Here is a 14126-nt window from a genome sequence, read left to right on the forward strand (position 1 = left end):
TTTCCTATTTATTAAAATATATAATTATGCTAATTCCTTTTTACTTGGTCTTCAGGTACTGACAGATCAAAGCCACCTTACTTAGAAGTTTCAGTATAATGAGAGATCTTACAATCTGAATCTTACCTATCAGAGTATCGCCTCTACGTTTCAATTAAGTACAATCCCCCCCCCCCCCCCCTCCAGCAATTATTCCACTATCCGCGTCCATTTCCTAATCTTCAAGCCTGGCCAGAATTTCGCGCTGGTAGTTTGGTTTTAATTGGTACTTATACTAATGAGAACAAATGGGTAGTTTTGTACTTGACTTAAGTAAAGAATAGATTAATTGTGGATTTCTTTGTCACGGCATAATTTAAGTTTACTATGGTTTAAAGCATACTGATTGCTTTTGTTATAATAGTACTTACAGTTGAAATATACAGTCAGTATGCCAGAAAAAGTCTCGATTTGCTTAAACAGGGGCCGCATGGAATCGTTGGGTAATGTTGACGTTTCTATCGTTTGCGCCCGCAAGTAAGAGACGGTTAGGATGACGTAAAACAGAAAATCCCGAAGGGACCGCTTAGGTAGATTTTGTGACATTTGTTGTATAGTCATACTTTGATACTCGTTTGCGTTACGAGTTATCAGCGACATTCTGTTGAGCAGCTGTTTTGAAAGTTATGGACCAAAAGACACTCGTTATGCATCAGTCAATTCCAGCTGCGCCCAGGGGGCTCCCCCCCGGACTGATTCCCGGGCACTAGCATTTTTTTACTATGGATGGCAAATTCCCGGGGGTGGGGACTCGAGCTGTCAAATCCCCCGGGGTGGGGACGAAAAAAGAGGGCAAATGCCCCGTCCTCCGTCACCACTGCAACATTTTTCAGTAATTGCACAGTCGAATAGTGCCATTTTAAACATTTTAATGTGCGATTTTTTGTTTCAAGTAACGTCTTCCTTTGTAATAGCGCAAGGATTCTGATTAAGACTTCACGCCGCGACGACAGGCACCAGATTTTGGTTTTAGTATTGATATAAAATTATTGACATTAAAATTAATAGAGCGCTGTAAAGTTATATGTTATGAATAGGTTATAAATATGACAGGATGTTCTTCAAATAATATCAACAGAAATTTGATTCACTAGCCAAAAAACGTTGATTCACGTCGATAGCTCCCGAGTTTCGCTATGTAATTCTGGCTTGATAAGCAATGAATAAATGCATGCATAAAAATGAGAACATGCCTTTACAACCCCCTGTCCTTGATCGATAAGCCAATCTGCTTTTTTCCAGTAATATCCTTTGTGTGGTTATATTCTGATGGGAAACCGCGCCGTGTCAAAAGCTCGGGAATAGCCCCGGCAAATGCCCGGCCCCCGGGCAGCGAAAAATTTGCAAATGCCAATTTTCTGGAAATTTGCAACCTAAGCCTTCACCAACACCACCAGCTTATGACTGTGCATACCCGAATCACTGAAACATCTGCGACTACTATTGATTGATTCCTAACAAATAACAAGGGAATTTTTACGCATTCTGGGGTCTGTCAAATCGGAATAAGTGACCATTCTCTTATCTACGGAGTTAGAAGATTTTGTATTCCCAAAGGGAAACCAAAGATTGTGGAGTCACGAGAATTTAGGAATTTTGATGCTAATTAATTCCACGCTGACCTTAACCTAGCAACTTGGCATCTAGTTCATCGGGAAGATAATCCAAATCGTGCCTGGGAAATTTGGTCACGTCTGTTTTTAGAAATATGTGGCTTCCATGCACCAAAGCGTAAAAGGAAAGTAAGAAATAATTCTGCTCCCTGGCTAACACCAGAGATAAAAAGGTGGTTTGAGAGGGACAAAATGAAAAGGGCTGCAATTATCAACAATTCAGATGCGCATTGGACTGAGTATAAGATTGCTCGAAACAACGTAAATGCTAATATCAGCAAAGCAAAAACTAACTACTATAAAAGGTATTTCGAAACAAATCTAGGGGATATTAACAAGGAGTGAATTCAATGTTGGGCAGAAAGTTACCAACAAAATTTACCACTGGGCCTACGTTAGCCGATAATATTTCCAAAACTAGTGTTTGTTTCGAGGACTACATACCGCTATCAGATTCTAGTTTTACGCTGAGGGAGCCTCACTGCGGTGTTGTCCATCGGTCAGTGAGTTCCCTTCAAGTCGACAAGGCTACGGGCCTGGATGGTACAGTGCACGCCAAAACTAAGCGAACAACGCAGACGCGAAACTGACGCAATGGACGCATCAGCTCGGACGAGGGAACGCGTCAGCGCTGAATAGCGTCTGCGTCTGCAAGGCTTTTAAAAGAAGCATGTCCTGAAATCGTGCCTTCTCTCACCCATATAATTTACCTATCCATAAGGTGTGGGTATTTCCCAGACGAGTTGAAAATTTCCAAAGTGTCGCCATTCCTTGAGGAGCAAGGGATGGCGACGTGCCTTGAGGGAATTGTGATAGAACTTACTTTAGTTATATATTGTATAATGTATATATTTGGTTAATTTTTGTGTATAATTAATTTTTGGATAGTTTTCTTAATATATAGATATATTTTTAGCATTAGTGTAGTTTCTCTTAAAACTTACTATGTAAACGGCTCACTGGAAGAGCATTTTTAATGATTGAATAAGCAAGGTTTATATTATTAGCTCCTCCGCTCCTTCTGTGACATCTTTGCGTTACTCGTGTTTGAAATTGAAGCTAATACATAACTTATTTGAGGCCTTGTTTGAAACCAGTTGAAACTGTTTATAAATTATGTTTGATTGTTGCAGTGTTCAATTATGTTCGATTGTTTAAGTGTTCGACTGGCAAAATTTTGGGGTGAATTCGATTAAGTTTGATTACTGAACCCAATCGAATGATTGGAGTTTTATTGGGTTCGATTACCGTACGTTCGATTCACTACGCCGGGAGAAAATCCAGCCTGCCATGCATACACCAGCAGAATTGAAATGATTATTTGGAGGTGAACTCAAAGACACCTTATCGTATAGGAAAGGCCGATATTCTGAGCTTGAAATTAAATAACGTAACAAGGAGACTCAAGAGGAGGTAAATATTCACTGGTTAGATCGACGATTTGGTGGCTCTTCGATTAGGGATAGATAATACAAGGCAAAGGTTGATGCTGATCATATATCAGCTGCATCGTCTTTTCGAGCTCAACGCATTAAAAAAATTAAGTATATTTATGTCATGAAACAATGGCAAGACGAAATTTTCTTCGCAGGACAGTTTAGTAACCCTTGTACAACAACTTTCATCGCGACTTTAGCTTAGCTATTAAAAAAAAACAAAAGTACAGTATGTGATCCTTGGTCCGCGAGGTCCAGTTGGTGCGAGACTTCGAACATGATGAAATATTTCGTCCGGAAAAAAATACGGGAAAAAAATGAATGCGTTGCCTGATTTATTGATTAGCCTTCTTTCATATGGCGAGGTTTCGGCTTTCCTGCTGTTGCTGAAGACGCGAAATTCAAGTTTGTTGACCGGTAGGTTCATTTGTCTTTCTTGAAGTTTGTACTCTTGCGGCACCGTAAATTACGTGGTCATGTTTACTTGGCTTGCGAATAAATAAAACGCAACGGGAAGCTGTGCCTTTTTGCGGGACAGGTTTTCAGATAAAACTTTTTCTGCCGTTGGAAGCAAATTTGCTGTAGACTTTGAATTCTTGTTTTATCGACTCTTGAAAAATATCGCCATATTTCGCGTAGTGGTCCTTGGTCCGCGACCTATGACTTTGGTGTAATAATATTTCGCAAAATAAATGAAACCTTTTGATTGATAAAAGGAATGTGTTAAAAATATTCCTTATTCATGTTTACAAGTTCTGTTTTCTTGATATCTCGAATACATGTACAGAGTTTTTATTTTCGACCGCACTGAACTTATTCTCTGTATTTATATTTTAATAGTGTGAAAAGGCGCTGTATTCTTATGTTTACCTACGTTGAGCGCTGAGTATTAATTTATAGGATAATTGAATCAAGAATATAAAACGTACATAAAATATTGTGAAAATTACGTTTGCGCAGGGACCGTAGGGAAACTATCGCATTCTCACGTACTTGTCGTGCTGTTTACTGAGTCCCGGACCAAGGACCATCGAGCACGGTCACCTTTTTGCGAATTACAAGCTTAATACTTAAGTTTGCGACTTGTCACTTCACGATTATCGAGAGGAACATGAAAGCTGTCTTCACGGAGTATTTCAGCTCGTTACGTTGTGATTCAGGTAAGATATTCGACGAGATAATAATTTTCAGTCGCGGATCAAGGATCGAAGTTTCGAGCTCGAGCCTCCCGTGATACACGTATCCTCTACCTTAGTGCTCCACGAACTGGAATCAAAAAATAAGAAAATTATCCTGTAATACAGCCGTCGGAGAAACATAAATTACTTGTGGAGATAAAACGTTATACAACCGTCGGAGGAACATAAATTACTCGTGAAGATAAAAAGTTATACATTTTGCGCTTCATTCGGAATTCGAGATTGCATGGAGATTTGTACTAAAAGTACGATAGACTACCATTCTGAACAAGAAATGAATTTTTAGAGAAGACTATAAACTTACCTAATAAGAAAATGTGTTCTTGAATTCAGGAGGCCAGTGTTATCTGGCTTTTTCCGAGAATCGTCCAAGATTTCTAATGATCAAGCAACCACCGCACAAATACATTCACCTTCACTTTCACTACTCCCGGGCGGCCTAGGGCGAGTGCTTGTTTTTGCGCAAAAGCGAGGCTAAGGCGGGTACCGGAAAATGTCATAGGCTCTTGTAAAGGACATAATCCACCAGGAAATTGAGTAATTTTAATTTTCAGTACCAGAATAATGTAAACAATATCACATTTTTTCAAGGGCTAAGGGTGTGATTAGTCATCTGTAATAACACCAAAGAAATTTTCTCATTGGTGCCCGAGGAACTTAATGTCAAATTTCACAAGAATTGTGAAAACACAGGTAAAATTCTAAAAAATTTCTTGTTTAAGATGTAATTTTGTAAAATTTGACATTCATTCTCTCGAGCTCCCATGAGAAATTTTCTCTGGTGTTAATACAGATGACTAATTACATCTTTAGCCCTTGAAAAATGTAAAAAAGAGTGCAATATGCTTTAAATTATTCTGGTACAACGTTTTTGTCCACTGAAAGTTAAAAATTACTCAATTTCCTGATGGATTCCGTTTTAAGGTTTCGGTGGGATCCAAACTTACTTATTAGTTATAGGCTTGAGAAATCATTGTTACAAACAGCAAAAGGAAGATCAGCTCTTTGTCACCGAGAAAAACAACGAGCGTAACCAGAAATTGACCGAAAGATTGGTTTTTTATAAAAATGCGAAGATAGTCTCAAAATCCTCGAAACATGGCAAAACCCTGAAGCAATTTTAATGTTATTTTTTCAGTGATCGTTAAAACTTGTTTAAGGATACCTTTCATTGAAATGTGGTAGTTGTCGAAAAAATGCAATTAAGTTAAAACACCTACTTTCAGCACAGGCGGCCAAGACTCTGTTAGAGTTCGTTAGACTGACTTGTTAAGAGAAAGTATGAAAATAAGCAAAATACGTCCTAAATTCCATTTTTTAACAAAAATAGAAATAAAAATGACTCACCTCGTGGTTTTGTTTTGTTATTTACTGTCTCTTTGCTTCTAGAGCCATTTGGAAGCCGTTTTATCGACGTTTACGATTTTGAGTAGTACTAACAACAGGCCCCAGAGGTTAGCGCAGTGTCACGCAACAAGGGTTTGAAGTCATACAAGACGCTTTCAGATAACTTTAATTTTCTGTAACCCAATTTTTAGCCAATTTTATTGACCATCCTAGAGTGCAAAAGAATATCTTGAGGATCATAGTGTTTGACGTGCTGTTACCTACATGTACTTTACCTAGAGGTTAAGCCAAGTAAATGTAAAAAATACAGGACGCTGTTGCATTTTTAAGGAATAATGAAATAGTAACGAATTGTAACGTGGGAGGATAAACAATACCACTGATAAAGACAGCTGCTGATATTCATATTGATAAAAGTGTTTGATTTTGATTTCTCAGTCTTACAAGCTCATCACGTTCTTCACTCCCTTACGACTGCCACTCACCACCGCCGCCCCCCCCCCCCCCCCGCCACCACCATCAAATGCACTCCCTTAATTTGCAATTATTACTAGTATAGATGTTATGTAATCGTACATCTTGGCCCCGGAAACAATCCTACTAGCGACATTCCGAACAATCCCGACCTTCTTAAGGTAGGTTTCAGTTGGGTTGATCCAGAAGGTGGAGCAGTTAGAGGCTTACTAAGCTAAGCTAATTAACGTTTGTCGATCAAAACAATGTTACACTCTGTGAATTTGTTCCAAGCGTACCCACAAGATGACGCTTTGTATATGCCCATTGACTGTCAAGGCATTGTCCAAAAATACAGCAAGGTCTTTTTGCTGCGCGAGATAAAGTTAGTTGCTTTCCAGTGGGGGATAAGGGGAAATAACCAACTTTTGCCGATATCTTAGGGCTCTCAAATAGGACAGTTTGGGATTCAGCAGAAGTTGGTTCTCCTTGATAGCTCAAAAGAACGAAGTCAGCCCATTATCTTGTATGAAGAGATATAAACTTTCTTTTAAGGTGATTTAGTACCATCTTCATAGTCGCGCAGTGACGGCAAAGTAATGTACCAAACAGTGTGACGCACTACAACGTCGTTGTTTTGCTTATTAAATCACTAGTGCCTTTTTGACGTTTTCTCTGCCGTCGTCGTTGCTTGAGCTTCCAAGCAAATGAGATTGTCAGCTGGGGACAATAACAAAGGAAATCATATTCCAGAGAGCAGGGAAACACATTACTTTCACGCTATTTTATTGCGATTTCTTTCATAACATCAGTTTAGTTTAAAATCATGTTTGCGTGAATACAAATACTGAGACATTCTTCAGGCGGTTTTACCAAGATTTGTTAGTTTTAACGTCCATAAGTTTACGGCTTTGTGAAAACAAGAGGCGTTTTTCTGTGGAAGCAATATTTCACTTAGGAAGTAAGGCCAGGGTCTCGGAAATAAAACTGTCTGGATCTGGAACATCAGACAGTAACCCTGCAAAGAAAAAAAGGTGTTACCCAAGAATATACCTAAAAATAATTGACTCGTTAGTAGGCGGTATTAAGTGACGCTGTAAGAAACAGTCTGAGAAATGCGTAATGTTCATTATTTCATGACAGGATTTCAACACATGATCGGCCGAGTCCTCTGGACGCTCTATCCCCACTGTGAGATGACGACATTCACGGTTACAATGCCAGTGTGGTGATGTAGAGACCACCATTGCTTTCCAAGTAAGATACCGCCCAGGGTGTTCAATCCCCGCCGGTGAACTCTAATATAATATGACTTTACTCACTTACCACGAAGCACCTACAAAGCGTTCGTGCGTCGCAGATCGAATTGGAATTTGACAGAGACAGGGTGAAGGAAAAACCAGACTAACCAGAGAAAAACCGTTAGGTGCAAGGAAGAACCAACACATTAATGGCGGGCAAATGCTGTTTACATACAGCGATGTTCTGGCCTGCGTTTATAAGTACAAGACTTTTAAATATAAAGGTTCATCGTTTTACCTACATACCAAAGTATAACAACCGTCACCTTGCTACAAATAATAGCATAGTTTTTTGAACGGATTTGTCTACACTATCTCATTTTCAGTTTGGTTTGTTATTTCTTGTTTTCAATGTTTGGCCAAAACAAACTTTCTTCTTTGGACGAATTCCAATGAATTATACTAAGAGGGGCTGTTTATATAGTACCAGAATGAGTTTTGTTTCAGAATGAAGTTCGTACTAGCTCAGTTTAAGGCGTTCTCGGCCAGGTGGTTTTCGCGGCAGACCAAATAAGCATGCGCCACTCGCGCCAAACCGCACGCGGATTTGCGATTTTCAAACCGGAACGAAGTTTGTTTTCAGTTTACAGGACACCAGAATGAAACTTCATACCAGAACGAGAATTTCATTCGGATTGAAAACCGTAATGACTTAAACGATAACTAAATGTCGCTACGGTATCATATAAACAAATACAGAGAAATACATGGAGATGGAATGAATTCGTTCCAGAATGAAAGTCATTCAGGCATCATGTGAATAGCCCCTAAGGACATAGCAGGTTCAACAAGAACAAGAATCACATAGCACTAACCTGCCACATCAAACAACTCAGCAGCCGATTCTGAAGGCAACAGATCTGTTTGGTAAAAAGACAGAACCTATCGAAGAAAACAAAACATTTATGACTTTGCTGTAATCAGAAGCATTTGCATGATTTGTTGGGTGTATAGTTATTCATACATGTGAATCATTCATGCACTGATAAAGTAAAACACTGGAATCGTGTTTAGTGACTTAGCAAAAACACAACTTTGGTGGCCTGAATTTTGATATAGTCCCCTCTAATCCGTGGTAAAAGGAAAACCTTTATACTTGAGTAGTAACATCTTCTTACAAGCGATAGCCACGCGTAAAAAAAAAAAAAAAACCTTTCCTACGAGTCCCTCTCTCTACATAAGTTTAGCAGGTTTAGAGAATAAGAGTATGATCGTTCATTTTCTTTCAATTCATACCTTGTCACAACCCTTCAACACCGTCTCGTCATTGTTTCGGATGTACTCCAGCATACCTTGCGGGCAGGCACTGTTATCCGCTGGCAGATTTTTCTGTGGAACAAAAGAGGAGGTAATAATTATCGCTAAAAACATCGCAATGTATCTTAAACTAACGAATACATAAGGCATTTGCAAGCATCTATCTTGATCACTCGAACCTCTAATAATAGCTGTCTCTTTCAACAACTAAACGGCCACATTATTTCGACCCAATTTGGTTTTGACTCTTCCTCAACGGCCATTTACCTCTGCTCCAATGGTTGGTGGTCATTGTGCCAAGGTTCGGCAATAATATTGTCTTTAGTTTTGAGTGATACAATCGAAGTTCCCTTGAGCGATATTCTCGGAAAGCTGAAAACGTTTCCGCAACCGAAGGTGGCCGTTTTCAGGGGAATGCTTCTCATACGCAGAGAGTTCAAACGTGCCTCTGTCAAGTAGAGCTATCCGCTAACGAGAGATACAACGTGTATTCGCAGGGGTTGGATTTCAATCCTTCAAACAAGTTACATGATCGCCTTGTTGAACAGGTGCCAACAGTTCACCCAAATAAAATGAGTTGCAATTGCTTGAACGTACAGGAAGAGATCGCCACTTGTTGACAGAACGTTATATTTATGGAGTCAGCACATCTAGCTGAAGCAAGTCTCACTTACCTTCAAAAGCTGATGAAACTTGTCAATCAGCGCAAAGAACATGATATACGGTCGGTAAACAGAGAACAAAGCTGGGGTCATATCCGAGATCCTGTGTACAAATAGGACCAATGAATGGTGTATTACTAGACCTTCAAAAATGTCCTTCGTCCTACTTAATTTGGCCCCGCCACTTCGTCGCCTCACTCAGCCGCGAAGAGGGCTAAAAAAGCTCACTCCGCTCGCTGTCTGCTGTGAATGTGAAATTCGATTGGTCCACTTGTGGCAAGCCTAGTTTATTACTTATCTAGTACGTAATAGCATTAGCTGTAAGTGCACAGTTTCATGAAAAAGAAATCCAGAAAAATAAAGAAAATAGGCTCCCAAAGACATTACTTAACATTTCAAGGGCGTATAATATTTTGTATCTTTTTCTAACTTGTCACAGTTACATTAATTCATATCATAGCGTCCTTATTTCTACAGTGTGACTAATCAGCGTTACAGTTCATTCGGAAGGTTTGTTTGCGCTCTGAATTCGTAAAACGGGATCACTGATTAAAATTAAATTAAGGATAGTCGTACTTGGATGTTCCAGTTGGTGAGAGATGTCGAGCATGCGCAGTGACCACAAGCCTTTTAAGGTAAGTGATCTTTGATTGATTCCATTGCTCCAAGGAGTAAACAAACAGCGATAGAACTGTCAAGAATAATGGACTGTCAACCTGGAAAACAACAAAGCAATTCATTCCGTTATCAAGTCAGTGGGTTGAAAACTTTTTGTACGATGAGGAAAGTATTGCTTGGTTTCAGTGCGACAAAATGAGCAGAAAAATATTTGAATAGTTGTTTAACAATTACATAGCGAGGGTGAAAATCTTTAAAACGAAATGGGTCTGGCCATTATTGTTCAAACGTTGGATAGCGTTTTTCATCGGATAAATCACCAGCCAGTGGATAAGTATTAGGGAAATCAGCCGCGTTACCCTGCAGTGGATAGCGATTTATCCAGTAGATAACATCATCCATCTTTTGAGTGTCAACGTTTAAGATCCAGCATACCTCGTACGATGCTTCAACCCATTTGTCAGGAGACATATCCAAGAACGACTTGAGGGTTTTCTCTTCCCGACTCACCTGCCTTGTTCTACAAAGAAAGATGACACAGTTCTTTGACGTAAAAGTTAAAAATCAGTACTCGCCTTCTATCGTTTCCATGCATCAAGACGAAACGATTTTTCAGCGGATCACTCATACACTAGCGAAAGTTTACTTCAAGGAAAGAAAAGCTGAGCCAACAGAGAATTTCAACAACCGCGAAGGCGACAACTGCGAAAACGTCACTTAGGAAGTCAATACGCGTTTCACACTTCATTGCCGTTATTCCACCTCATTCAATTTGTCAAATGTTGGCCTATTTTACTGGAGTTGAACTCTAAATGACTGTATTTAAGTTCGGAAAGAAGAAAAAAAAGTCTTTCTCCTGTGTTCACTTCCCCCATGAAACAAGGAAGTTTCACGTCGTAGTCGTACAACGGCTGCAAGGAAATGTTCAAAACTCGTGATTGGCGTGGATTGTTGTTGTCATAGTTTGCTAATCTAAACGTAAAATTACTTTTTCGTTTTTCTCGTTGCCGTCGCCGTCTTCGTTGCTTAAGCTCTTTAATACCTAGGCACTGAAAATCTGCCAAATCTACCATTTAGGACAGCTACACGATATCACTAGGATTGAAAGTACACTACACGCTCAGGTGATGAATGGCCTAGTAAGTGGTGTGTGTGTTTTAAAGACTCTACAGTCAAAACGAGTACCCTTGAAAAAAGAGACACTATCCACGGTCCCTAAGATGTCTTAATCTTGTATCGGTGAGGGCAGATTTGCAAATCTTACGTGTTCAGTACGTAGAGGATCATGTGCATTGCGTAGGGAACAAATTTGATGTTCGAGTCTCGACCCCCGCCACCAGTGTCTTCGCTAAACGACTTCTCAAAAGCAAACCGCTGTAACAGCAAGCGAAGATCGTGAATGGAGGCATGATATGTGGGCTCCAGGTGACCGGTGCACTCTTGAATATAACTGTTGTGTCTAGAAAGAAAAAAAACCGGTCAAAAAATATGTATCAGAGCGGAGCAAGTCAAATAACGAAAGCGCTAGTTGAGGCAAATATAGAGTGACTACACTATGGAGTTTTTTGTCTTCAATGAAATGTGTGTCCCTTATCATGTAATCATCGTAAAACTAAACTTCGGAACTGAATTTCCAAACAGTTTTTTAACATTCGATGAACAAAACAATTTTAGCAAACCATTAAATAGGCCATTTGCACGATGACGTCTTTTTTACTACTTCGACCAAAATTCAGTCCGTTTTTCCTTTCATATTTAAATTTGGTAATCCAGTGAGGTTTCAATAAAAAAAGGCTCTAATTTGCACAAGAAAGCAAAACCCTGAAGGATTCTGGTCGTAGTAGTAAAATGACGCCATCGTGTAAATGCGCTCAGTACTCTTTCACTCGTCACATGCACTGTCAGCCTGTGAAGAAAAGATATGAGGCAAGGGGAGGGAGGATAAGGAGGATAGCAGGGAGAATCGTGGAAAGGGCCAATGTAAACCCGAATGGTCTCAGCATTTCATCCAATAACAGCAGTGCAGAAAAATAAAGTGGGGAACATATCCTCACCTTGCCAAACAACTCGCAAATGCCGACTCGGATACCTGATGAAAAAATATATAATTATAGTCGTTACACGGTAAATATTAATCGAATGCACAAAATTAATGTAATAAAAAAACAGCTTTCGAATAGCCTGTGTTGGGTTTTTGCTGTTCCCCGTTTCTCGTGTTTCGCCGCTCAAGCACTCAAGAACGCATGGGCATTAGGTTTCTGCGTTGGTTCGCTGAAAAACTCCACCACAAAATACCTGTTCGCAGGTTTTACGTTCAGGTTATCCTGTGTACAGTGTAACTTGAGGCCACGAACCGTCAGCTTCTGGCAAACTTACAGCTTCAAACATACAAGCAAGTGTGAAACATAACTGACCGACTTAAAGTTGCCCATTTATGTTTTACTAATTTTCGTCGCTTACGGTCGATCGCTACCAGAACGCTTCTAACATTAATCGTTTTGATTTAAAACGTGGCCATTATGAATGTCTAAGGCTCACAAGGTTGGGCTGCCTGTGGAGTGGTAGCATTTTACCTGTGGTCCCCAGATTGGCAGCAGGCCATTACATTTAGTGTTGGCATTCTGAAGTGCAGCACTCTCCCATTCGTCACGGCATCGGGCGAGTCTAATGAAGAAAAACGATTACACAAGCCTGAATAACTAGCTCATAACAGTACCGACCTACCTGAAATCTACGACATTTCAAAACCAAAGAACAAGATTTAAAAACATACTTATACAAAATACCTTATTTTGCAAAGGCTTTGACTTTAAAAAGTGACAATGTTCTTGTTTTTAATGTCACTCTAGATTATTCCAGTCGCTCTAGAACCTTAAAAAGATGTTCTCATAGTGAAACTCTGAGTTAAAACGATAATAATCTCACCTCACAGCGGCCATGTGACAATCATAATGGACAATATTGAAATGGCTGACAGTACAGTAACCCTATGAAAAAATCAGGAGAAAAGAACCCATTAGCTTACAAAAAAGCTTCAACAAAGACAGAGAAAAAAGAAGCAGTTTGCTAATTTTCAAGTTATTGTCAATTTGTGCACAGAACGATGGATTGCGCAAGACTTTTCCCTGTTTCCCTCATTTTTAAAATAATGATCAGGATCAATACTATACAATAACGTACCAGTGTTTTTCGCTGTTTGTTTTCGAATTCCTCCAGAATACATCTCTTGGTGAAGGTGTAGATACCAAGTACCTGAAACAAATTCCGGTCTTTGATAGTTAGAAAACTACAAAGGTGTTATTTTGGTTCGAACTTACTAAGCTCTAAAACCTTTTTAAAGTGCTATTCAAACGAGCTTGCAAAAACCAGATCGTTTACCTGGGAAAATCTATTCGATGACCATTATAATTAAAGGGGCCATTCGTTGAGATAGAATCAAATGTATTGAAATACCATACTGGTGACAAACAATTCAATGCAGCACCTATGAAGTCCGAACAGCAAAGATTTATTTGGCAAAAGAGAAAATCGTCAATTGTCTTTCTACTTTGGGTGCTTAAGAAGATACAAAAAACAAAGCTGTGGCGTTTGAAACTCTTAACAACGAGACTTAAAACATTTCTCCAAAAAAGCAAAGCAGCAAGCGCACCTTTTGAGGGTGATATTTGTAGCCTTCACGGCAGATGCAACAAACCAGCCCAGACTCTTCGTGAAGCTCTTCCATCTCACGGAGTATGCTTGACGGTTTAGCGATTATTTTTCCTGACGATGTTGTCTGAATAAGGGTGGGATTAAATGATAATAATAAATAAAAGACATAGCAGAATACCAACAGGGCACTTAATCTTTGTTGCTGGTTACTAGTTTGAACTGTTTTCAGTAAATTGACATGAAAGTCACTAAGTTTACCACCTAGCTATATGAAATAGTCAAGTTTCTATCAAGCCATATCCGTGCCAAAGGACGAAAATGAACTCAATATTGCACGACATGCAGAGAAAATAAACCCTCGGCTCACGACAAAACTTCATTCCCTTGGATTTGAGCTTTCTTCCTGCCGCCCGATACTATCTGAAAGCCTGGAACATGCTATGGAACTACCTACCTCCATGCCCAGAGCACCAAGCTGTTTTTCTCTCATGGCCATGGCAAGTTTCTTCTTTTCCAAACGAGTTGATCGACGAACTTCTGACACCTATAG

The 14126-nt window shown here is 39.6% G+C and overlaps 1 protein-coding gene across 1 annotated transcript in view; it reads right to left on the reverse strand.

The window, feature by feature from the left end:
* Nucleotides 1-6856: 6856 nt before the first annotated feature.
* Nucleotides 6857-14126, reverse strand: part of LOC140937721 (E3 ubiquitin-protein ligase UBR4-like) — a 74520-nt gene continuing 67250 nt past the window's right edge. The window contains exons 97-109 of the mRNA XM_073387287.1: nucleotides 14031-14120; nucleotides 13575-13700; nucleotides 13106-13177; nucleotides 12851-12912; nucleotides 12499-12589; nucleotides 11980-12014; nucleotides 11190-11384; nucleotides 10361-10445; nucleotides 9884-10023; nucleotides 9320-9410; nucleotides 8625-8717; nucleotides 8204-8270; nucleotides 6857-7105 (exon numbers count right to left, since the gene is read on the reverse strand). Of these exons, the coding sequence (XP_073243388.1) occupies nucleotides 7038-7105; nucleotides 8204-8270; nucleotides 8625-8717; nucleotides 9320-9410; nucleotides 9884-10023; nucleotides 10361-10445; nucleotides 11190-11384; nucleotides 11980-12014; nucleotides 12499-12589; nucleotides 12851-12912; nucleotides 13106-13177; nucleotides 13575-13700; nucleotides 14031-14120 (1215 nt within the window). The 3' untranslated portion in view covers nucleotides 6857-7037. The remainder of the gene's footprint in view (nucleotides 7106-8203; nucleotides 8271-8624; nucleotides 8718-9319; nucleotides 9411-9883; nucleotides 10024-10360; nucleotides 10446-11189; nucleotides 11385-11979; nucleotides 12015-12498; nucleotides 12590-12850; nucleotides 12913-13105; nucleotides 13178-13574; nucleotides 13701-14030; nucleotides 14121-14126) is intronic.

The sequence above is a fragment of the Porites lutea genome, chromosome 5, assembly GCF_958299795.1.
Source record: "Porites lutea chromosome 5, jaPorLute2.1, whole genome shotgun sequence".
Classification (NCBI taxonomy): domain Eukaryota; kingdom Metazoa; phylum Cnidaria; class Anthozoa; order Scleractinia; family Poritidae; genus Porites; species Porites lutea.